Source organism: Syngnathus typhle, linkage group LG4 (assembly GCF_033458585.1).
Source record: "Syngnathus typhle isolate RoL2023-S1 ecotype Sweden linkage group LG4, RoL_Styp_1.0, whole genome shotgun sequence".
NCBI classification, from domain to species: domain Eukaryota; kingdom Metazoa; phylum Chordata; class Actinopteri; order Syngnathiformes; family Syngnathidae; genus Syngnathus; species Syngnathus typhle.
The window spans coordinates 6,263,835-6,289,162 of record NC_083741.1 but is presented as its reverse complement, the minus strand read 5'-3'; the positions used below and the strand labels follow the sequence as shown (position 1 = coordinate 6,289,162).

The 25,328-nt window shown below is 40.1% G+C and overlaps 1 protein-coding gene across 2 annotated transcripts in view; it reads left to right on the top strand.

The window, feature by feature from the left end:
- The first annotated feature begins 8,942 nt into the window (after positions 1–8,942).
- Positions 8,943–25,328, top strand: part of LOC133152611 (EMILIN-1-A-like) — a 31,404-nt gene continuing 15,018 nt past the window's right edge. Inside the window, exons 1-5 of one of the 2 annotated variants that reach the window (XM_061276341.1) lie at positions 8,943–9,477; positions 19,813–19,938; positions 21,172–21,398; positions 22,886–23,139; positions 25,124–25,297. In XM_061276341.1, the coding sequence (XP_061132325.1) occupies positions 9,341–9,477; positions 19,813–19,938; positions 21,172–21,398; positions 22,886–23,139; positions 25,124–25,297 (918 nt within the window). In that variant the 5' untranslated portion in view covers positions 8,943–9,340. The remainder of the gene's footprint in view (positions 9,478–19,812; positions 19,939–21,171; positions 21,399–22,885; positions 23,140–25,123; positions 25,298–25,328) is intronic. The other variant, XM_061276342.1, reaches the window with a different exon arrangement.

The window sequence follows — 25,328 nt, the reverse complement described above, 5'->3', positions numbered from 1 at the left end:
TGATCAAAACACAAACATAAGCAACCTTACAATAACAGCTTCCAAAATACACATCTATCACTGTTTTTAATTGACTATTTCAGCCCAGGGTAGTTCTCGTTTGTGCTTGAAAAATTTGCAGTGAAACAAACAGGCTGCACTTTGTGCTCTCTCTCTTCTGCCCCCACCTCCCCTTGTGGAGGGGGCGAAGTGACGCCCAAACTGAAAGTTGCTGTCTGGATTCTACATCAACTAACTGGGACAAGAAGTGGGTTGGACCATTTCCTTGCAGGTGTTGCCATGATGACTGAGGGCGTCTTCCTGCAGTTCTTCACTTGATTATGAACATCTACATTACCTTATTTTACGTATATTGTTTTATATGTACCGTAATTTTCGGACTATAAGTCGCGTTTTTTTTCATAGTTTGGGTGGGGGGGCGACTTATACTCAGGAGCGACTTATATATGTTTTTTTTCACAAATTTTTACTTGATCATTAACACATCACTTACTTACAAGTATAGTTGACCACTTCACATGTTATTTTTAATATACCGTTTTTTTCCGTGTATAGTGCGCCCCCATGTATAGTACGCACCCTAAGAATGGCATGCTGATGCTGGAAAAAAGCTTGTACCCATGTATAATACGCACCCAATTTTTATGAATTTTTTTAAATTTTTTTTTTTTTTTTTTTTTAAGTCCCAATGATCGTCACACACGCAGGGAGGCAATGGGTCCCATTTTTATAGTCTTTGGTATGGTCTTAACTAGGCTGGATGTAATTTTTTTTGTTGGCGTTGATTTCTCCGACTGCCCCTAAACGCACCACCGCGCTCCGTGCGCGCATGGGCTGCGGACGTGAAAAAGGCGGCTCTGTATGGGAGAGACGTTGAAGAGGAATAAAAACACCCTTGGAAACCAAAACTTGCCCCTCGTCGTGACTCGGAGCCGCAACAAATGTTTCGGATTTGTGTAGGGTACATTGTGACAGACAGCAAACTAGCAGGTGATCGAGCGAGTGTCTGATACAAGAGCATTGCGGTCGTATGGAGCGTGTTTGAAGTGAACAGCAGAGACGAAAGGAACAAGGCAAAGTGTTGTGAAATAAAATATTACCTGTAATACGCATTTTGTTATTTGCTGATTGAAACTGCTAATTAAACTGTGAATTGAAACTAATAGGAAGAAAACATATCTTGCTCTTAATATAGCTGACGTGTCTTGCGCATACGTTCTGCGCATCTGTAATGGCGGCCTCCGTATGACGTCCGGTCCGCGATGGAGATTAAAAAACAAACAATATTTGACAATAACACACCATCGAGGATTGCACCATCGCATCAAACGATGTGTCGTCAATTATGAATTATACTAAGTGTGTTGGGCAGGATGGCTGAATGCGATGCGCGATTGACAACAAACAAGAAGAAAGGTGAGTTTTATTTCGGGGGAGATTTGTCATGTCTCGTCCCCAGTTTTGCTATGTGTCTAGGTTGCCATAGTTTCTGTTCGCGTCGCCCCTCTCTTCCTGTGTCACCTCAATCGATGTAACGTGTTTTGTATTTAAGTCCTGTCTGCCCCTCGCTCACCGTTGGATCATTGCATGTGTTACTGTCATTCTGTTCCTGTCTTTGGTAATGTCACCCTGTCTTTTTGTTCCACGACTTTGTCGGTCAGTTCTGTTGTTGGTTTTGTTGTACCATGACTTTCTTTAAAAAAAAAAAAAAAATAATAATAATAATAATAATAATAAAAACATTTTTTTTTGTACCCATGTATAATACGCACCCCAGATTTTAGGACAATAAATTAGTTAAATTTTGCGCACTATACACGGAAAAAAACGGTAGTTGATCACTTCACATGCTTTGATATCTTTATCTTGAACATATTCAAAACATGAAAAATAGAGAGAAAAAATCAAATAAAGTAATTAACACTTTAAAGCGCCATATCCTCTGGACATGTCCTCTGTCACCAGGATGACATAAAGGACGAGAAATTTGATCGATGGATGTAATGATTTGGAGTGACACAAATGGTTTGATAATATTGTTGTTTATGTGATAGTTATTTAAAATATAGTTTATATATCGTTGTATGGGCCTGTGGAATAATTTGAACTGCGGCGCGGCACACAGCATTGTTGACAAAGGACGATTGATAAAAGAAGAGAAATTTGATCGATGGATTTAATGATTTGGAGTGACACAAATGGTTTGATATTATTGTTGTTTATGTGATAGTTATTTAAAATATAGTTTATATATCGTTGTATGGCCCTGTGGAATAATTTGAACTGCAGCGCGGCACACGGCATTGTTGACAAAGGACGATCGATGGATTTAATGAATTGGAGTGACACAGATGGTTTTATATACGTGTTATTTATGTAATCGTTTTTTTTTTTTAAATAACTGAATGTTACGTCAGGCCCGTTCTCAGCTCCTCGTTTGTGTTTGTCACATTAGCGTACCGTATCGTTTAGCCTGTTGTTGCTCGTTCATGTCTGTTCTTGGTGTTGGATTTTGTCGAATAAATTGCCCCCCAAAATGCTACTTGTACTCCGGAGCGACTTATATATGTTTTTTTTCACATTTTTGGGCATTTTATGGCTGATGCGACTTGTACTCCGGAGCAACTTATAGTCCAAAAATTACGGTATTATTTGTTAAATGTTGCCGTCTCCGCATCCATTGCAGCCTGGTCGTCATGGATGGGGGATCCTCCCATCTCTGGTCCCTTTTTAAGGTTTCTCATTTTTCCCCCAGTTGGGGTTTTGTGGGTTTTTCCTTGCCTCCTGGGGGTTAAGTCGACAATAATTATCAACTGTGGGCATGTGAAGCCCTTTGAGACATTTTTGTGATTAAGGAATATTTAAATAAATTTAACTTGACTTGACATGAGAAATTTGTTCACTATTTATTTTTATGAATGTTATGGGCAGGTAATTACATCAGGTTCTGATATACTACAACTGAGAAGATATAACGTTTTGCTTTTTCATTCAGGGGAGGATTTTAAACTACTACCGTAATTTTCGGACAATAAGTCGTTTTTTTTTTCATAGTTTGGGTGGGGGGGCGACTTATAATAAGGAGCGACTTATATGTGTTTTTTTTCAAAAATTCCCCCCCCCCAAAAAAAAAGTGAAACCGCAATATACGAACCGCGATGTAGCAAGGGATTACTGTAGTTTGAATTTCAAGTGACGTCAGCAGCGCGACGCGGCGTGGCGCGGCGGTTGTTTACATAAAGGACAAAGATTGATCACGGGATGACGAAAATTACAAAGGACCTACGTACTACCGGCATCATTAGCGGCTTTGTTTCTAAGTGACACGGCGGACGAAGAGTTTGAAGGATTTAAGGATTTGGAGTGACACAGAAGGTTTGAAAAACTATTATGGCTTTTACGCACGTCCGGTCCTATTCTATGGAGCTCTCTTTCACCTCCGTGGATGGAAGTCTAGGACCGGCGCTCGGCCGGGTCGCTGTCCGGTGACGGTGGATGGAGCTCGGTCATGGCTTTTACGCACGCCCGGTCCTATTCTATGGAGCTCTCTTCCACTTCCGTGGCTGGAAGTCCAAGCCGCCACACGCCTGGCAGTTCGTTTGGTTAGATAAAGAGCCGTTTACCAAACCCACATCTTTCCTTGTACTTTGTTAACGCTACAATATAGTTATATACTAGATCTGTGGAATAACGATAGGCTGACGTCAGGGCGCACGCGCCGCGTTGTTGACAAAGGACGAGGAATTTGATCGATGGATTTAATGATTTAGGGCAGTGGTCCCCAACCACCGGGCCGCGGACCGGTACCGGTCTGTCGGTCACTTGGTACCGGGCCGTCAAGCCGCACAGGATTATTTATTTTTTTTATCGACGATCAATTAATTCACTTCAAGACGCTTGTCCCGGTCAAGTGACATGTTTACCCAGTCGAGCCCGCAAAGCTAGCTAAAATGAGTAAGAATTTATTTTGAAAAATATTTTTTAAAATGGCGATCGTCTCCCAATTGCATCCGTCGGTTTACGTCAAGACGTTTGTCTCGGTCACGTGACATGTCACGTCAGTCGAGCCCGCGAAACAACCAAAAATTAGCAAGAAATAGAGATGTTTGGAAGGCTTCTTCGGAAAGGGAAAAATGCCAAACGAGGAGACGGAAGAAGAGGTTACAACTTCTAAGAAAAGGAAAGCTACATTTAAAAGAACATTTCTGGAGTCCTACTTAAAATATGGATTTATCGCCTCCGGTGACAACAGTGGCAACAGGCTAGCTGTGACTGTTCTTGGTGTTGGATTTTGTCGAATAAATTGCCCCCCAAAATGCGACTTGTACTCTGGAGCGACTTATATATGTTTTTTTTCACTTTTTTGGGCATTTTATGGCTGATGCGACTTGTACTCCGGAGCGACATAGTCCGAAAATTACGGTATATGTGACACAACATGATAAACAGAGAGTTGTCTACAGTACATTTGAAAAATAATTAATTAGGAGTGAATCTCGGAAAAGATAGAAAATCTGCCAGAGTCGTACAAACACTGGCACAGCCAATACAATTCAGACTGACTTGAACATGAAAGAAATTGCTAGTTTGTGAGGTTAAAAAAGGACAGAGGGCAGGAAGGAAACAGTAAAAATAACTGAAAGAGGATATGTAAGCACATTTATCATATTTTCTATGATAAATATTTCTCACATTTCCTTGTCCACAATTATATTTTGTCGCTGGCAGCATTACTCAATGTCAGAAAAGAGCTATACCAGTCATAATCCATTTCACTGGACTTGCAAAGGGTCGATGCTTGAGGCATCTATTTTGTTACTGATGTAATGCATTGTAACTGAAATACAACACACCCCACTTACAGTGGGAGCAGCAGTTCAGCTAGTGTGTACGTGTGTTTGCTTGCGTGTGCTCACATGCTTGCTGGTCACTCTTCATTGTCATGCATGGAGTAAATTTAGTAAGTCACTGATATGACATTTCCTTGTGCTCCAGGAAATCTACAAGGTTGTTTTCTTCTCAGGGTAAATATGACGCAGTCATGGGGATAATCTACTATATTAAAACATGTTTTTTACAAGTGAGTTTTATCCTCATCTACTACTGAAGGTTAGCCATTGTCAGGTTTTTCCTTATGCGTGTGATGTCATCTGTTCATGTAAGTGCTTGTGTATTTTTATCTCGCAAGCCAAAAGCCCTTTGACAGTGAATCTGTCGGAACTGTGCCATGTTGTTGCAATTATTTACCGGAATTACCCCGCTCTGGGGATACTTAAGGCCTTTGAGTCATCAGAGAAGCTTTATAAAATTGTCTTCACACTTATATAAAAGTTCCAGAGGTTCCTCCACTCCGCCCAAGGACATACGTAGAGATGTGCTGCAAGACTTACACGGTTGAGATGAACTAAACTGCTCCACAGTCCATTTGCAAGTGCACCAAGACCGTCAAGTCAAGTTTATTTGTATAGCCCTAAATCACAAGCAGTCTCAAAGAGCTTCACATAGACAAAAATTGACATTTATTCTCAAAGCATCCCCTGATCTTAAGCTCCCAAGGTCTTCATCTCGTCAAGGTTTTGAGAATGAATATAATCATTACTAAATCTAAAAACAGTTACCTTTATCTTCCAATACATCAACGCTAAACACCTCCAAACCTCTGCACTACAGTATAGCAGTTTTAAATCAGTACTTATCAGTACAAAAACCAGCATTCAGTCCCAGTGATGAAATGGTCCATCCGTCCATTATTGACGGATGCCCATTTTGCTTACGAAGGACGAGAAAGTTACAAAAGGAGAGACTGAGGACAAACGGTTCTCTATCGTACGTCTGAGTGATCGTCCCTACCAGGGTCAAGTGGCGACAAACCTCCTAGTCCTCTTTTGTCTTGTGTAATCTGCAAAACCACTACATTCAGACTGAATGTGAAATATTGTGCCGAAATACCATTTGTCTCGTGAGTGTTTGTTTGTTTGTTTGTTTGTTTGTTTGTTTGTTTGTTTGTATGAGGGAGTGATTTCACTGAGTTGGTTTGAGCTCACAAGAGGAGGGGAAAAAAGTTCACACATCCCCAGACAATTTGATCTCCACCATGCACTTAAGCATTTGAATGAAACGTGATTTTTCATTTGTTGGACTATCACTCTCATGTTGTTTGGTAAATTGCCCACTTCTGATAAAAAGTATAAATAAATCATGTCATACTCAGCACCATTCACACCTATGGCACTGTCTGCTGTGCGCTCTTGCTCGGTTTTGCTCCTCTTATTTACTGTGTTATTTGTTTATTTATTATTTATTCATCACTCTTATTCATTGTTTGTGCCTTCTTGTTTTTATTTTGCGTTGTTTACTTGTATGTTTATTGTGTACTGTGTCTCGTCACCGTGGGATAGGGGAAACGTAATTTCGATTTCTTTGTGTGTCTTGGCATGAAGGAATTGACAATAAAGCTGACTCTGACTCTGACTCTATGGACAATTTGAAGTGGTCAATCGGCCTACCATGCATGTTTTTGGAATGTGGGACGAAACCGAAGTACCGGGAGGAAACCCACGCTAGCACAGGGGGAACATGTAAAACTCTACCCCTGAAGATCAAAGCTGGGATCGAACCCTGCCCTTTTGAACTGTGATAACGTATTACTATTTCTTGGAAAAGTCATAAATATTCCACATGCTGACATTTACTTTTTCCGTGTATCCTGTTGGTGAATCAAAACAATTTAGGAACACAGGCTCTGATTTCTTCAGACTAAATTGCATTATTGTGAATAAACCAGATAACAGGCTGTAAAAAATGTATGCAGTGCCGGAATTATGAATGAAAACAGACGCCATGTCTGACATGGGGACAAAAGAAAAAAAAAAAGTTTTCATCAACTTATTTTGTGAAAGCCAATTCAGACTGATCCAAAAAAATTCTAAATCACAAGGAATACAAGCAAATCATAGCAAAAGAAGAATACGGATAAAATCATTCAAATTCAACTTATTTAATTCATATAATTGGTCAGTTCGACCTTTGAAAGAGCAACAACATGTAGATATGGTGCAATGTTGATTTTCGTTATTATCTGGTCATTAATCTATAGTTCAATACACATACTCAATTCTTTGTTTCATTTACTTTTGTCTTGTGTCATATTTTACATTGCTGAAATGGTTAAACTGCTTCTGAAGGGCTAAAACACCGAAAGGTTTGTGTCACCTGTTTGTTTCAGCTCCGTTTTGGTTGACAACCTCTGTGTCAAGGTCATGAACCTGAAAATTTATGCATGCTCCATTAAAAACACCTGAGGACAATGACATTGTGATTCATGCACCACTTGATAAAAATGTACCATACAAGAACAAGCAAATAACAAAGTGAACATTTCAATTGGGCCTTTCGAGGTCTTACAGGGTCATGTGAATGAACAATGACATAAAAATTGTAAATCTACTTTGTTTTAAAACTGCCCAAAATCATTTCCACAATCAAAAGTAAATACTCTCCTCAATAAATATAAAACAGAAACAGAAGAACACGAAGGGTAGTACAGTGATCTTTTGCCACTTTGCGCTCGGTCTGCAGCGCATGTAGGAAAAAAGCACTGACGGCAGTGTTTTTTTTCCTACATGCGTGGGGCAGTGGGAATGAGCCCTGATAGCGCGGGCGTGCCTCTGAGCTATGTGCGTCCCTGTGGATGTTTAGGCGCAGGAGGCGGCAGCCGGCCACGCGCGAGGCAACAAGCACCAACCGGTGCCGAAGGAGTTGGGACGTGACAATATTATGTGTTCTTTTATTTACTGTAAAGGTGCAATACATGCACAGAACACTGTGGCAATGGTTATTACGGGAATAAGGTTTATGTAGCGTAAAAGTATCGGGGATGGTTTAAAATATTAATATATTTATATTAGGCAACTCGGTACTCACACTGGGTAGCACATCCGCCTCACAGTTAGGAGGGTGCTTGTTCGATTCCACCTCCGGCCCTCCCTGTGTGGAGTTTGCATGTTCTCCCCGGGCCCGCGTGGGTTTTCTCCGGGCACTCCGGTTTCCTCCCAAAAACATGCTTGGTAGGCTGATTGGAGACTCCAAATTGTCCCTAGGTGTGAGTGTGAGTAAAAATGGTTGTTTGTCTCTGTGTGCCCTGCGATTGGCTGGCAACCGGTTCAAGATGTCCCCCGCCTACTGCCCGATGACAGCTGGGATAGGCTCCAGCATGCCCACGACCCCCGCGGGGACTAAGCGGTTCGGGAAATGGATGGGTGGATAATATTGTGAACTGGACCACAATGCAACAGGAGATTCATGCACAACTGTGACTCACTCTGGTTTTGCTATGCATGATGTTAGTGCAGTGGTTCTTAACCTTGTTGGATGTACTGAACCCTGCCAGTTTCATATGCGGATTTACCAAACCCCTCTTTAGTGAAAAATACAATTATTTTTTTTAAATTCAAGACAGATGTTTTTTACTGATGCACAAAATGAGCCGTGCATGAAGATCACCTTGTTGAAAGAACAAAGCCAACACAATGCATGTACTCACAACACTGACTTCTGCTGTTGCCTTTGCGAGAACAGTTCAGATATGCGTCATCACAAATTTACACGATAAATCAGGTGTTCGGACCTCCGCAGTGGAGGATTTGCCAAACCACTGTGTTAGTGTACTGTGGTAATTCTGAGGTTGGAGTCTTTGCATTGTTTGTCAAGGTAAACCACACTTGTGTTTTACTTACAATACACCCATGCGCTCTAGCAGCAAACAAGAAACTCTGGAAATTTCAATACATTGGTATTTAAATTTCTATTTTGCGGATTACCGTTTTTCGCGAGTGGTTCATGAACGCATCTCCCGCGAAGAAACGGGGGATGACTGTACTAGTAAGAAAAGTGTGTGCCAGATGCATGTGGCTGTTTTCTCCTCCGGGAGGGGCGGGGGCAGTTTTGGGGGGCGGTGATGTTGTAGAGGAGGAGCAGCTGGACTTGGTTGAGTCTCTCGCAACTATGTCGCAACCTTTTCTTCTTTTTTTGTTTCGAATGAGACATAGATTGTTCTGATGGGGAAAATCTGTCGGGTTTGGTCGGAGTAAACGTGGACAACAGGCGGGACTCGGAGCGGATCAGATGAGTTTAAACTGTGCGTCAAGTGGGAATTTTGGATCAGCATCACGAAAATGGACCAAGGTCGATAGAACGAACTTTCTTTTTTTTTCACTTTAAAAAAACATCGCCGTCTATTATTGTTGTCTCCATGGAGCCGGGATGTTCATCAACGGTTGAATCAGCCTTCCCAAACTAATTTGTAACGACATCCTGTATCGATCGGGTATTGATCAACGGGATGGCACTTATTTTGCCTCTGCTGGCTCTCTTGACCTGCGTGGACGCCAAAAGCGCGTTCCCGCTCAGGACCTCTTATAACCTATACGCCGGCGGGAATGCGCACTCTCAAGGTGCTCGAGTCGCCAGCAGACACAGGTAACTTTCAAGACATGCATGGGTATTATGATGGAAAGTTATTTCTTTGTGTGGATTTCGTCAGATGCCATAAAACGCCCAAAGCGTTGCAAATGAAACCATTTCCAACGACCACCTCTTCAACCCATTTATTACCACTGTAAAACAGTCATAGTACTTAATTTGATCATTTACTGTACATCTGTAGCAAATGACTAAAACGTGGTAACTAGCGTAATTTTCCACGTTTAAATGAAGTACTACATTCAAATGACTTATTCAGTGTAGAGGAAAGAGAGTTTGGTGTGGTTCATTCACATTTTTGGGCATGGTTGATTGAATGGAAACATAGGTGGAAACACAACAATATGTTTTCCTCCCACTACACAAGAGCACAAATTACATAAATTCCCTCAAGTGGTGTGAGAGGTCAGTGAGTCCTGTGAGTACGTTACCTGCCTCCAAGATGTGAACCCACACCCAAGTTTCTGCGTGCTGTTATACCACATGTGTGTATGTGCTTTTGGGGGGGGTCCATCTTTGAAATGTAATCTTGCATGCAAGGTTTCTATGTCTTACACCGTGTGGCATCTTGGCACAACAATGTCATATTACGACGCACCCTACAATGTAAATGCAAGCCAGATCAGGGATTGCCATTTTCAAATCACCTGTAGTAAACCCAATGTATGTGTACCACTGGGTGGAAACGTGTCTACTGATGTCTGTAATATTTGTCAACTGTGGTCTTGTGGAAGCCCTCTGAAACTATTTTATTTCACGGCTAATACAAATAAATTTGACTTAACTTGACTTGACTGTTCTAAGTGCAGCCAGATGACCCCAGAAAGGTCCCCTGTTATCTGATCTCTTTGGATGTGAGGCTTGGGGCGGCTTGGTAGACTGGTTGTCATATTTCGTTGTTAATAGCAGTGGCACTGTGTAAATACTAACTAAATACTGACTTAAATTTATAGAGGTTATTTTGAAAAAGAACCAAAACCTCCCTGGTGAGACAGCTATAAATTTGTTGTTCTTAAAGTTGTTGTGTGTCAAGTTACCTTTACAAAGAATATCCACACGTAAATGCACACATACACACACCCATACACGCACTTACATGTGCATAGCTTGAATCAACAAACTTACTTTGTACATACTTTATTGTGCATAGTTTGAAGTTGATTTACATTTGCACTAATTTAACTTTGAGTTGTCAAGGTGACAAAATGACAACTGAGCTCAACTGTGAGAACGTTCAAGTGGTCTACAATGATGTGAAAACTTCTAATGAAATTATTGTTAATAGGCACTTTGCATCTGAATCAACACAATATCATTGTTTCAAATGTAAATTATCTTTATAAAGCCCGTTTGTGTTTAATATATACAGTATATCCACCCATCCATTTTCTATACCACTTGTCCCCACGTGAATCGCGGGCGTGCTGGAGCCTATCTAGAGGGGGACACCCTGAACCGCTTGCCAACCAATCGCAGGGTACACAGAGACGAACAACCATTCGCACTCCCACCACAACCTAGGGGCAATTTGGAGTGCTCAATCGGTTAATCGGGTCTTTGGGATGTGGAAGGAAACCAGATTGCCCGGAGAGAACTTGTAAAGCACACATATTTTTTTTGTAAACATTAATTCTTGAGCTCCCCTACATAGCAAAAGTTGGTTGGTTAGTGTGGAATAACTAGGCTGTCCCACGCATAGTTACTCCATCACAAACCTAAAACAGAGCTGTGAGTCAAGCGCTCCCATTCAATAACAGATACCCTTGACCCTACAAATGTTTTTTTGTCTTCTTATAAAGGGTGGAAGACATTAAACATGCTAAAGGAGGACCACTGTATTATTCTTTCATCTTTATTTCCTGTAGTTGTAAAATTTGTGTACATTATCTTTAAGATTGAATGTGGTGTCAGAAAGTGTTTAGAGATATTACAAGATTAAATTCAAAAATTTTACTCAAGCGGAAGTAAATGTACGTATTACTACTACTATAACAATCCAAATAATATGTTTCTGTTGGTCTGTCGCAAGATTCACATGATGCTCAACACTCCATGTTGTCAAAATAGTTGGGAATTGCATTAAACAATACAAAGATCCAATTCATACACTTGTAGGCATGCAGATGCAAGAATAATGGAGCAGTTCGATGTTGGTATGTCACTGTCATTTTGTGACTTTTTCAAGGACACCAAGTGCTCCGAAAAGAAGACTGTCTTTTTAACAACCAGCCCCAATCTAATGTGTATTCCAGAATATGAACTGAACGTGACAAAACTCTAACTCTATTTTTGTCTCAATGCTCTTGTACAACTATTCTTTGTTCAAAGGCAGTGCATCAGTCCATTCAAAACAACTCTGTTGATGTTTGTTGGCTTAGAAATTGACTTGAACATTTTTAGTGTTCAATCACTGTGACCTGGGGAGACACATCACTTCCATAAAATAAATACAACAATTCATTAAAAATTAAAAAATATGCCTGTCTTAGGAAAAGCCATCTTCTTGTTTTTTGTTGTGTCATACAGTAGTCAGAGGAACTTTAACAATTAGTGAACGCAGCCTTTCCAATCTTGTGACCACTATTCCAATGTCTTAAGACCGCAACATACCAGTCACATTAAGTCCTTGTTCTTGCCATTCAGTGTTGGGAGATATAAATAATCTGTGATGTCAAGTTGCAGTGCCTCAGACATACGTAAATACCGTTTTTTTCCATGTATAATGCGCAAAATTTAACTAATTTATTGTCCTAAAATCTGGGGTGTGCATTATACATGGGTACATCGATTTATATCGCCGTGTTTGACCTCGGACATTAGACGCGACTTTATTTTGAAATCCAGTTCATTGTTGCTTGCTTCCTCTTTCCGGGAGCAGTGCGCCCGGCGTTGTTGTGTGTTGAGCAGAGCACGCACGTGAAAGGGGAGGCGACAACTAGTACGCGGCTCCTGGGCTGGTGCTATGGCTAGTGTCCAAAAAGACGAGGAAATTTGCTCCCCTTTAGGCTTCAAGTCATTCGTTTGGAAGCACTTTGGATTCCAAAGAAAAGATGGCTCAACGGACAAGACACGTGCAGTTTGTAAATCCTGCCATGCGGTGATCAAATACTCAGGGAGCACATATCTCGCCGCACATTTAAAGAAAAAACACGACATCAAAGTTCAGTGTTAAAGTAAGCAATTTGTATACTACAATACTCTTGTATTTCCTAAATAAAGAGTTTGCAGTACCTTGTTGATTTTGCGTATGAATTGTTATAAATCAGGATATTGTTCTATATTTTTTATTAAAAAAAAAGAAAAATCGATCGTAGAGCACTATATCGCAATATATCGTGAATGAATCGCAGCAGGCTTTAAGATATCGGCAAATATCGTATCGCAGTTCTTTATATCGATATTATATTGTATCGTGACAAAACCCGCGATTTACACCCCTAGTATATATGCAATTTCTTACGGTTTTGCACAGCAGTTATGTATGCAATTGATAATAACAAAGACAACAACAACAAAATATGTGGAATTTTCTTGAAAGGGCTAGAATTTCTGTATTTACATTTTCAATGTTACATTTTCATGCTTTTCAGCCTGTCGGGGAGTAGTCTTTCAGCGTGTTGTAGGTGAAGTCTGTTCATATACAATAGACTTGAACTTAACTCTCCAGGCCAAAGCAAACCCCTGTCATGAAGATTAAAAATAAAAATAGAGGTAGCAGTTTGCATTATCTTATTGCAATGTTTTTCCTTATTCAGATTTGTTTCAAGACTACAGTTACAGTTAGACTTCACTTTGATGGTTAATGCAGTTATTGCAATTCGGTTGTTTTATTACAGTAGATTGGTTTATTTACATTTTGAAAACCAGAAGCCATTCATTTACAAATGTGATTGCACATTTATTAGTTTACATATTTCAATGTTTAGATATTAAGATGTGATAGACAGTTTTTGCATGATTTGATTTGAATGAGGCAACATAACATTCTTTTTCTCTCAAATATATTGTTAAAATCATTTGTGTTCAAAATGTATTTTTTCAAACTTGAGTCTTGAAAAAGAGGGGGTCGTCTTATAATCAGGGTCGTTTTATATTCGGACCAAAACGGTACTTAAAGTCTATGCAATTAAGCATTGCCTTTTTCTGTACAATGTACTTGTCATAATTTTATTTATTTTGACTAACGTAATTTTCGGACTATAAACTGCACCGGACTATAAGCCGCACGTGCGCACGAGTTATTTACAAAGAAAGACAGTACACAGAAAGACTTTTTAAAGTTTTAATAACATACTTTAACATGTCTTTCTAAACGCTGCCTGTGACGCAGCAGTAGTACCGCAGCAACACGGAAGTGTGCACGTGAGTTATTTACAAAGAAAGACGGTACACAGAAAGCCTTTTTAAAGTTTGAATCAGGGCTGTGGACTCGGTCGGATTTTTGCACCGTCCGAGTCCGGCCTCTTGACCATGAGTCTGAGTCCGGCTGTCCATTTTTTGACTGCTTAGTCTTTATTCAAGGCTAATTTAGATCAAAATCTAAATAATTACAACAGTTTTGTGATGGCTTTGTCTTTATTAAACATATAAACGAATACAATAAACAGATACTTTCAAGTTTTAATCATTAATTACACCATTATAGCTCACACATTTATCTAAACACAAATAATTAGTGACGACCCCACAACTATCGAAACACATCAATGATATAAGCTGGGTGATAATCGTCCTTGACATTGGTACATAATGTAAACATTAGCCTAAGTGCAACTCAACGTGGCCGCATTGATCGTAATTTATGCTCCGTTTCCCCCCCAAATCTAGAGGCAAAACATTGTTCTCTCGCTGCTCCAGGGTTCTTCCATCTTGGCTGCGCGCGGGGCATTGTGGGTCTTGTACGTGCACGCACGCAGGCAGGCAGGCGTGGGCGCGCACGCAACAATAAAATTTGTCTTCATAACAAGCAAGCAGGGCTGTGGACAGTATTCCTACGCGCATTCTCAGCAGCATGATGAAAATGAAATTCAATAACGTCACTGAGGCATATTTTAACGAACTCCACTTCATTGTATGGCTTTTTAGCCCGTGCAATGTTCCAAGCCAGTTGAAACAATGCAAGTGTGACAGTCTCTGAGTGCCTCGTAATATTTTTGAAAAACTGTACCTATTTTTCTGCCTGACTTTTCAAAGTGTCCAAACTTGTGCTTGCGAAATTCAGTCCCTTTTGCAAAGTCCTTATCGATATTGGCATGAAGTGAGCTGAAGTGGCGCTGACCATTTGAAGCTTTTAAATGCGCCAATGACGTCCGACATATCAGGCAGAATGGCTTGCCATAGCGTTCAACAAAAAACAACTTTAACTCTGGTAAAAACGTCCTGTGTTCATCGTCATATATTCATTTAGCTGTGCATTTTTTCCTTGCCATTTTTGGCAAGCGTCTTGTCAGCTTTTCTGGACCTAATGGGCCCCCGTAGTCACAGTCGCCATTCATTAAATAGCCAGCAATACCAATCGCTCTGTTTGTCCCTCCTCCTTTGCGGGATTTCCCCTCACGCGCATGCGCGTTTGACTAAAAACCATATTGAACTCAAGCGAAGCAAATACGCACGAAAAATAAACACAAATGTTTTTGTTTTTTTATTGTCTGACTCGGTGGACTCGGTCAAAATCAGCACCGAGTCCGAGTCCAGCAAAAATGACCGAGTCCGACCGAGTCCCCGAGTCCGAGTCCACAGCCCTGGTTTTAATAATATAACTTAACATTTCTTTCCAAACATTTCTTTGTGACGCGGCAGTAATACCGCAGCAACACGGAAGTAACACAGCACGAATAGGACTGGATTAAAAAACATACCGGTAAAAGTCACTGAGACGCGGCGGTAACACAGCAGCAACACGATAGCACAGCACTAACAGGGCTGGTTAAAGTAAAAGTAAAAAAAAGAGCTTCATCGTCTTTATCTTCCTCCTGTGCACTGAAACCATCGAAGTCTTCCTCCTCAGTGTCCGATTGGAATAGCGTTAGATATCCTTCACCACACACTTTCTCAGTCGCTCTTTCGTTGTCGCTTTTATGCATTTCTTCGAGCATTTTCCATGATGAGGGTCTGTTCATGCTAATTTTATTCATGCATGAAGAGCTAAATTACATTAAACTAGCGAGCGACACGTATAGCTCCAGAGTAGACGTGACCGGTAAATAAAGAAAAGGGTGACGCAACACAATGTCATCAACATCGACTGCCTTTAACTTAAAAGCGGCATCATATGCATTTCTTTTGTCCCCCATGATGACGGTTTGTGTATAAAAGCTTCCTTTCAGTAATGTCCGTCTTGATCTCGTTCTGTCTCTTTTTTGTGTGAATTATACGGCACTATTTGCCTGGCGGATGGACATGCGATCAACACACCACTTTTCTCCCCAGTGACTGTGTCACATATCCCTCCGCCCAGCAAAGCAGTGCCGCACAACAGCCGTCCACAGCCTTTTTACAAGTGTATAAAAGGGACCAAGTCAACACTAAAATCACGGAAAAAATCGTATAAAAGCCGCACCGGAATATAAGCCGCAGGGTTCAAAATTTGAGTAAAAAGTTGCGGCTTATAGTCTGAAATTTACGATAAACTGTATTTTGAATCATTTGACTTTTTATAACTTTTCTGTTTGCAACCAGGTTAGCTTTGCAAGATTATTTACTCAATTGCCTTACCTGGAAAAATAAAGGTTAAATAAAATTAAATCAATTGACAGACTATTCATTTGGTAAACACAATTATTTGTACACTTTACTTTAAAATATAGTATGACATCAAAAACTGAAACACAGCCCGTGGAAAAAAAAGATTCCCTCTCAGATATTAAAGAAATAACAAAACTAAAAGAGGTAAAGACCTAATGATTGTCACACACACACAAAAATAAAGAATAGTAAACAACTTTAGACCTACGACGACCTAAAAAACATGATGTTTTTATTTTATCATTGGAGTGATGGAGTGCTTCCCAATTTGATTGAACAGCTTCACTATTGGTACTAAAACCAGTAGCCTCTGGATAGAATTCAATGGAACTGCATTTTCTTGATGTTTCACAGTATCATTGTTTTCTTTCCTTCACATACTTATTTACACACGTGTGGGCGCACACACACACGCACTCTAGAATGATGTCAGACCTTGAGCAGAAAATAAATCGTTGGACCTTTACATAGTTCAGTGTGTTTCGAATGACATCCTACGCCCGAACATGCCAAAAAGAGGAGTGTGGTTCTCCACAAGAGTGACTAATGTATCAATATTGCAAATGTATGAATAATGCTTTGAGCTTTCTAAACCACCCCACCCATTCCCCCTTAACATCATGGGAAAAACATTTTTCTTACATGACCTTATGACCATGCTTTTTTGTTCAGCTGCCACAGAAGTCAGGCGAATTGGAAATTGAAATTGTTAACACATCACAAGACCTTAAGGTCTGAGATTGAAGCCAGGTTTTTCAATAACTGCTTTATATGAATTTAATAGAACATGGCCCTACAAATTACATTTCTGTAAAAATAAAGCCTTCAATGTTAGCATTCACAAATAGACACAGTTTATGAATTGAATGTCATGAGTTTCACTTCTTTCCGCTATCTGCTTGGTTAATCTCATTTGTTTTTAAATAAGACAGCTGTTAAAACTTTGCCTCAAAAGTCAAAACTATAAAATTATTACTTTGTGCTAAAAACACTTCTTTCTGCTATATACTTGGTAAATCTCATTTGAATAAGACAGCTGTTAAAACTTTGTCTCAAAAGTCAAAACTATAAAATTATTACTTTGTGCTAAAAACACTTTTCTGCTATATACTTGGTAAATCTCATTTGAATGTTTTTAAATAAGACAGAGCTGTTAAAACCTTGTCTCAAAAGCCATTAACATAAAATTATGGTTAAGGCACAGGTGTTCTTTTTTAAGATGATATTTTATTACATGACTATTTAAAGTAGGCCATAAATCATTTTGATCATGACTAGTAGAGAAAACATCAAGCAGTAAACAGGACAGCCCAAGTGTATAGGTATTATTTACTGTATATGTAATTAATAAGTACTACGGGTTTCTTGAGATCTGAACATTGGTCATGTGGAATATTGGACCATTCCTCTTTAAAAAACTGTTTCAGTTTGAGCAGCATGATTCTTGGGATGTCTGGTGTGACTCACCTTTATCATGTAATAACATCTGTCTGCATTTTTCTCTATCGTTCTGTGACATTACCCATCATCTGTTGAGCTTCATTAAGCAGACAAATGGTCTCAATTTATCATGCAAAAGTGATCATCAATTTTTCCCTCAATCATATCATTACATCCAGGCCCTGAGCAAAGCAGTCCCAAACCGTGATGATTCTGCCACTCCACTTCACAGTTAGGATGAGGTGTTGGTGGCCTACCTTTTTTTTACACCACATACCTTTTTTTGTCAAATTCCAGGTGGTGTAATGAGTTTTTGGTGTATATATCCCTAGTTTGAGTGATTATTTTGTTTTCGTAATGTCAGGCACGGATTTAAATGAGGGACACGGCACATATTGGCTGGGTAAATGTTACTTCCATCCCACAACGGCACACAAATGTGCAAACGTCCAAGTTACGCCCACAGATCTACTAGCGCAAAGTCTAGCAAAATACCAAAAGAAAGAAAACGCCAAGCTTGCGCACAGTTAGACTGCACTTGGTGTTTTGATTTTGTATTCCCAACTGTCTTTCCACACTGCCTCTTCAGCTCGCTTTCTTATTGGCTGTAAGTCACTGTCAACAAGTTGCATGCTCCTTTGTTCTCGAGCACACCACAAATGGTTAGAAGTCCAACCAAAACAATCCAACATGTTGAATAACCATGATTTGAGATCGAAAGTGGGCCAAACGTCCTGGCGAACAGTCGAGAGTCTGATCACATCACTCACGAGAGGAATATCTGATAAGATTATTTTGGGACTATTACGAAGAGTGTTGTTTCGATCGCCAGAAGGAGAATCGAGGGATATTAATAAAAGATCACAATATTACTACAAATTTACATCATATGCAATACACCCTACAACAGTGAGGACTGTATATGTACAGTGAACATGTGATTCAGCTATTTGGGATCAAACCCACAGTGTCATGCTTTGTCTGCTCTGAACGAATGTGTTCGACATATTCATCATTTAACGATGATGACATCAGCAAACGGTACAAACACCATGTGGTTAGCATTTCTTGGGAATTACCCCACAATTGGCCTCTGTCATGACAATTCTGCTGTGTGAAGCTGAAGCTACCAGAGATCTCTAATGAGTGCCTTGAGCAAAGTGGGAAGAACTATGTTAGCATGTGTTGTCCTTTATAGGGCACACTTTATAGTAGTTGAGCAATTTAATCCCAAATAAATGTTTTGTATTATTATTATATTCTGTCTCGTGACGCTCATTGCTTTACGTTTTATCTCTGCCTTCACCTTTTCCATATTTACCCATATTGTAGATGCAAGTCACCATAATGACAAGGTGAAAAATGCATTTTTGGAATTTTGGAATTTTGTGTAATTCAGACGCATCCATTTATTTCACTGGGACAGTGTTACTGGGACATCTTCCAAATAGTGTTTTAAGACAGTAAAAAGAAAACCACTTGCTAGAGCTGCGCCGTCCGCAGAGTTGACAAGTAAAGCCAAATAGTAGTGTCCTCCCCCCTACCTAGTTTTAAGCAAGAATCATATAACCTGGATGACTACTGCTGAATTTGAAGCATTTATTTGTTGATCATAAAAGTAGAAAAAAAAGAAAAAGAGCACAGTTGTAAAGTTGAGTCACACTTAGTAAAATTACCACACTTGTTATGTAAAACACAGAAATTGTGATTCAAATGTGGGTGACATGGCCAAATAATATGGGAGAGGAAGCCATGTTCCATGGATCAGTTCATGATGCTACATTTTTTCTGGATTCGTCAAAGCTAAAAATGTATTTTGATGTGGGATAGGTATGTTTGTAAAGTGAACCTTTCCATTATAAAAATGGGACCCATTGCCTCCCTGCTTGGCACTCAGCATTAAGGGTTGGAATTGGGGGGTTAGATCACCAAATGATTCCCGAGCGCGGCGCCGCTGCTGCTCACTGCTCCCCTCTCCCCCAGGGGATGGATCAAAATCACACGGGGATGGATTAAATGCAGAGGACAAATTTCACCACACCCAGATGTGTGTGTGACGATCATTGGGACTTTAACTTTAACTTATGTCAGACTGTTACATTGACTAGAGACTGCAAAATGAAGAGCTCAGAAATGTGTGTTCCCCAGGAATTGGTGTGCATACGTGGTAACAAAGACCGTAAGTTGTGTGGTTGAAGATGGAGTCGAAACATATGTAAAACCAGACTACCATCCTTGTGCCTGGGGCAGCGGTCAGTGCAGCCGTGTGGTCGTGTGAGTACTGAACACACACTAACGCACTCATCAGTCCAACACACACAAACACACCCCTTATCTAAATATTTTTTATTCGCTCCTGTTGACTCACACTGGGTGTTTAAAAAATACTATGTAAACAGAGCAGTGTCACTGTCAAGATAGGTTTGGGAAAGATCTGACACAGACTGTTGAATTACTTTAACATCTGCTATTCTTGCATGCCTGCTTTCCGTTGTAATTCTCTGGTATTTGTGAGTTGCCTCTTCAGCCTGACATTCTGATGCAATCAAGGGTCACTCTATTTTCACATAGTTGTGGTGGACTGCAGCATCTCTACTCTTTAGACAGAATAAAAATAAGAACCCAGAGAGTCGCATGATGAGGTCATAGTTACATTTGTCTGTCACCAAAGGAAGGACAAAGGTCGTGAAGAAGAAAAAAAAAAAAACGGTGTCATATGCAAAGTCAACATGTTATAAACTTGAATGAAATAATTTCCAAGAAATTTTTCTTTTCATTGCAAAAGCTGACAATGAAGCTTCAATTGTAAACTGAAATGTTCAACAAAGCCATCGTAAGTGTTAATAAAGATGATAACTTGCACACACAAAAGACACACCAAGTCAGTTGTAGAGTTTTTAATGTTAGAAATTTTTCACGGCCGTGTGCCCAGAATGTTGAACCCCAAACCAGAGCCAGAACGCAATATGTACAAGCACATATGTTTATTTAACCAAGAGAGCTGAAAAACACGTGTTAATAAAATAAAAAGATTAACTCTGAATAACTCAAACAAAACCGTACAAAAAAACTCTGCCTAACGTGATGAAGAAGTAAGTAATTAACTCAAAGTAATTACAAGAATTACCCACAAGATAGCTGTGACTAGAAACGATCACACACTCAATCAGGAACAACTAGCGAACAGCAGCAATATTCAGGCAACCAGTTTTCTTCTCCCGAGCACTTAAAAAGTTGTCTAATTGGGCTGCCCAACAGGTGTGTGTTGGAGGCTCCTCCCATCCACCTGGCTCAGGCACTGGAAAAGTACTAGAGAGAACAAAAGATCATGACGAAATTAAGCAGGGACCTTCTTGGTATGAGGCAGCAATGCTAATGACTGTCCCACTAATTTAACAATATTACAATTTAGACATCCTTTGTACCAATGCATTCAACTTATGAAAACACAGAATGGTTTGAATGATGATTTCCACTTTTTCAGTTTTCTGAAATCTGTCCTTACAGCTATCGTACCTACGTGAGGCCTAGGTACAAAGTAGCCTATAAAATGGCAACGCAGCTGGAGTGGAAGTGTTGCCAGGGTTACAGTGGTGACAACTGTAGCAATGGTCCACTTGGTGGGACAGGAAGCACCAATAGGCCTGAGCTCCATCCAGGACATGGAAGAAATGGAATAAACACTGGACAGGGAGGAGTCAATACTGGCTTTGGACAGAATGGAGGCCACAGTGGTAAGTCCATTCTTATTTTTATAAGCACAACAATGAAAACCACTTGACAGGAACCAGATTTTATAGGACACCGTGTTTGTGTAATAGAGATGTCAAATTAAATACCGTTTTTTTCCGTGTATAATGCGCCCCCATGTATAATACGCACCCTAAAAATGGCATGTTGATGCTGGAAAAAAAGCCTGTACCCATGTATAATACGCACCCAATTTTTTATTTATTTATTTGTTTTTATTTATTTTTAAGTCCCAATGATCGTCACACACGCAGGGAGGCAGTGGGTCCCATTTTTATAGTCTTTGGTATGGTCTTAACTAGGCTGGATGTCATTTTTTTTGTTGGCGTTGATTTCTCCGACTGCCCGTAAAGGCACCACCGCGATCAGTGCGGACATGTGAAAAAGGCGTGCGGACGTGAAAAAGGCGGCTCTGTATGGGAGAGACGTTGAAGAGGAATAAAAACACCCTTGGAAACCAGAACTTGCCCCTCGTCGTGACTCGGAGCCGCAACAAATGTTTCGGATTTGTGTAGGGTACATTGTGACAGCAAACGAGCAGGTGATCGAGCAAGCGTCTGATACGTGAGCATTGCGGTCGTATGGAGCGTGTTTGAAGTAAACAGCAGAGACGAAAGGAACAAGGCAAAGTGTTGTGAAATAAAATATTACCTGTAATACGCATTTTGTTATTTGCGGATTGTATTAAACTATCACATTCATTGTCAGTCAAGAAGAGAAGAGGACTATTCGCATCGGATCCATAGTGCGCATGCGCAGTGATACTGCCTCGGTATGACGTCAGGTCCGCGATGGAGATTAAAAAACAAACAATAAAAACAACACACCATCAAGGATTGCACCATCGCATCAAACGATGTGTTGTCAATTATGAATTTTACTGACTAAAAGTGTTGGGCAGGATGGCTGAATGCGATGCGCGATTGATAACAAACAAGGAGAAAGGTGTTTTCAAGTTTTATTTCGAGGGAGATTTGTCATGTCTCGTCCCCAGTTTTGCTATGTGTCTAGGTTGCCATAGTTTCTGTTCGCGTCGCCCCTCTCTTCCTGTGTCACCTCAATCAATGTAACGTGTTTTGTATTTAAGTCCTGTCTGCCCCTCGCTCACCGTCGGATCATTGCATGTGTTACTGTCATGTCTGTTTGGTTTCTGTTCCTGTCTTTGGTAATGTCACCCTGTCTTTTTGTTCCACGTCTTTGTCGGTCAGTCCTGTTGTTGGTTTTGTTGTACCATGATTTTCTTTAAAAAATAATAATAAAATAAAAATTGTACCCATGTATAATGCGCACCCCAGATTTTAGGACAATAAATTAGTTAAATTTCGCGCATTATACACGGAAAAAAACGGTAGTAAAACTCAGTAAACATGTAACTTTAGTTACTATCTTTAGTGTCTTGTTGAATTTTGTTTTCTTTGCCTTCCTCTGGTGTCATGTGAATACAAACACTGAGATTGCGTTTTGTCTGCAGGAAGAGTTGATAATGAAAAGATGAAGCTGCTGGAGGAAAAGATTCATACCCTGACTCAGACTATTGAGGACTTGCAGTCTACCATCACCTCTATGAATGAGAACTCTCACGGTAGGGTCAACAAACCTGGTCTTAATGGTAGCGGTGGTATATCCTCCGGAGCAAGAAATCCTGCTGATGCAGCTCAACCGGAGATTAAAGACACAATCCACAGCATTCAGACCAAACTGGATCAACTTGACAATCGCACACAGGTAACATAAGCTTTCATGTTACAGTGATCCCTCGCTACTTTGCGTTCCGTTTATCGCGGCTTCACTACATCGCGGATTTTTTTTCCAAATTAAAAAAACATTTAAAAGTCAAAATAAAACTTATAAATTGAGGAAAAATGTGTCTGACCTTTAGGACAATGTAGTATTTCTCCAAATGTTCGTTTACATTCTTTTAGAAGTCCGTTTTCGCGTGTTAGCACGATCGCAAATTAGCATCTTGCCTGCCCGGTACTTCTTGGTGACCGTACTTCGCGGATTTCACTTATCGCGGGTGTTTTTGGAACCAATTATCCGTGATAAACAAGGGATTACTGTACTCCTATTAGTGTTGTTATAAATGCCAGTGTCACAGAACCTACCTTATAATTGAACAGAGTAAGACCTGTTAAATCCAGGACCAGAAAGAAGAAACCCTGTCACAATTAGTTTTTAGTCACAGGTGGATCTAATCAACCGAGCCTGGCAAAATGCACCTCTAAAACCGAAGGGTGACTTTAGAAGCACTTTCGAAAACCCGGTTTTACTGGAAATTGTACAATATTGTCAACGCCTCCAAAATAATTGACATCTCAGCCTATGTAGCAGAAACATAATTCAAAAAACATTTGCGAATTTACTTACACATAAACCTGATTTTATCTCTACAAACATTCAATACAATTTTTAAAGATTTTACCTCAATTAAACAGCCTAGATTAAAATTAGTTTTATTCTGACTCGAAGCTTTCAAAATATTCTTCTTCTCCATTGTCCACAAACATATATTTAGCCACAAATCTCGATCTAATAAATCCCCTGGTTCAAAATCCTCAAGTGCGTCCTCATTTATTTTGAATTCCTACGTCTAGCATGCTCAAGAAACAATTCCCGGAAATTCTTCTGAGCCAACGGGGCCGTCATGTGTTAATTCTAATGCATTTCATTGGCTACAAGATCGAGAATTAATCAAGGAAAACAAAAATGATGCATCCGCGGTCCCGGTTTTAAAGGTAGAAATGCGTAACAGCGCTCCATTGGTTGAAACTAGGGGTGTAACGATTCATCGATACACATCGATTAATCGATATAATGCTCTACGATTTATTGGCATCGATGCTAAACGTAAACATCGATTTATATCGCCGTGTTTGACCTCGGACATTAGACGCGACTTTATTTTGAAATCCAGTTCATTGTTGCTTGCTTCCTCTTTCCGGGCGCAGTGCGCGGTGTGTTGCGTTGTGAGCAGAGCAAGCACGTGAAACGGGAGTCGACAACTAGTACCCGGCTCCTGGGCTGGTGCTATGGCTAGTGTCCAAAAAGACGAGGAAATTTGCTCCCCTTTAGGCTTCGAGTCATTCGTTTGGAAGCACTTTGGATTCCAAAGAAAAGATGGCTCAACGGACAAGACACGTGCAGTTTGTAAATCCTGCCATGCAGTGATCAAATATTCAGGGACCACAAATCTCGCCGCACATTTAAAGAAATAACACGACATCAAAGCTCAGTGTTAAAATAAGCACTTTGTATACTACAATACTCTTGTAATTTCCTAAATAAAGAGTTTGCAGTACCTTGTTGATTTTGCGTATGAATTGTTATAAATCAGGATATTGTTCTATATTTTTTATTTAAAAAAAGAAAAATCGATCGTAGAGCACTATATCGTGATGTATCGTGAATGAATTGCAGCAGGCTTTAAGATATCGGCAAAGATATCGGCAAATATCGTATCGTGCTTCTTTGTATCGATATGATATCGTATCGTGACAAAACCCGCGATTTACACCCCTAGTTGAAACACTAATGCGCTCATCCCTTTAATGGGTCACACACCACACATTTAAGACCCACAGAACAACTTTAAACTGTTCATCTGCAGTAGTTCTGTTAGTAACTCTGTTGCTCTTTACTTCGGAAGATATAACACTTGTCAAAAAGTAAAAAAGAAAACTTTATTTAGGTTGTTGTTCCTTTGTATTAGGCTCATGATAAAACCCTTGTAAGCATCAACAATCATCTCGTGAATGGAAAAGGAAACGATCTGGAAGGAGGTCTTCCTGGAGGAAGTTCAAGTGGAAAAAGTCTGAACTCATTGAAGGAGGAGATCCTTGAGGAGCTTGAGAGAAGGGTTTCACTATCGTGTTCCTCCTGTCAGGTATTAATTCTCCATTATGTCATCACGCTGC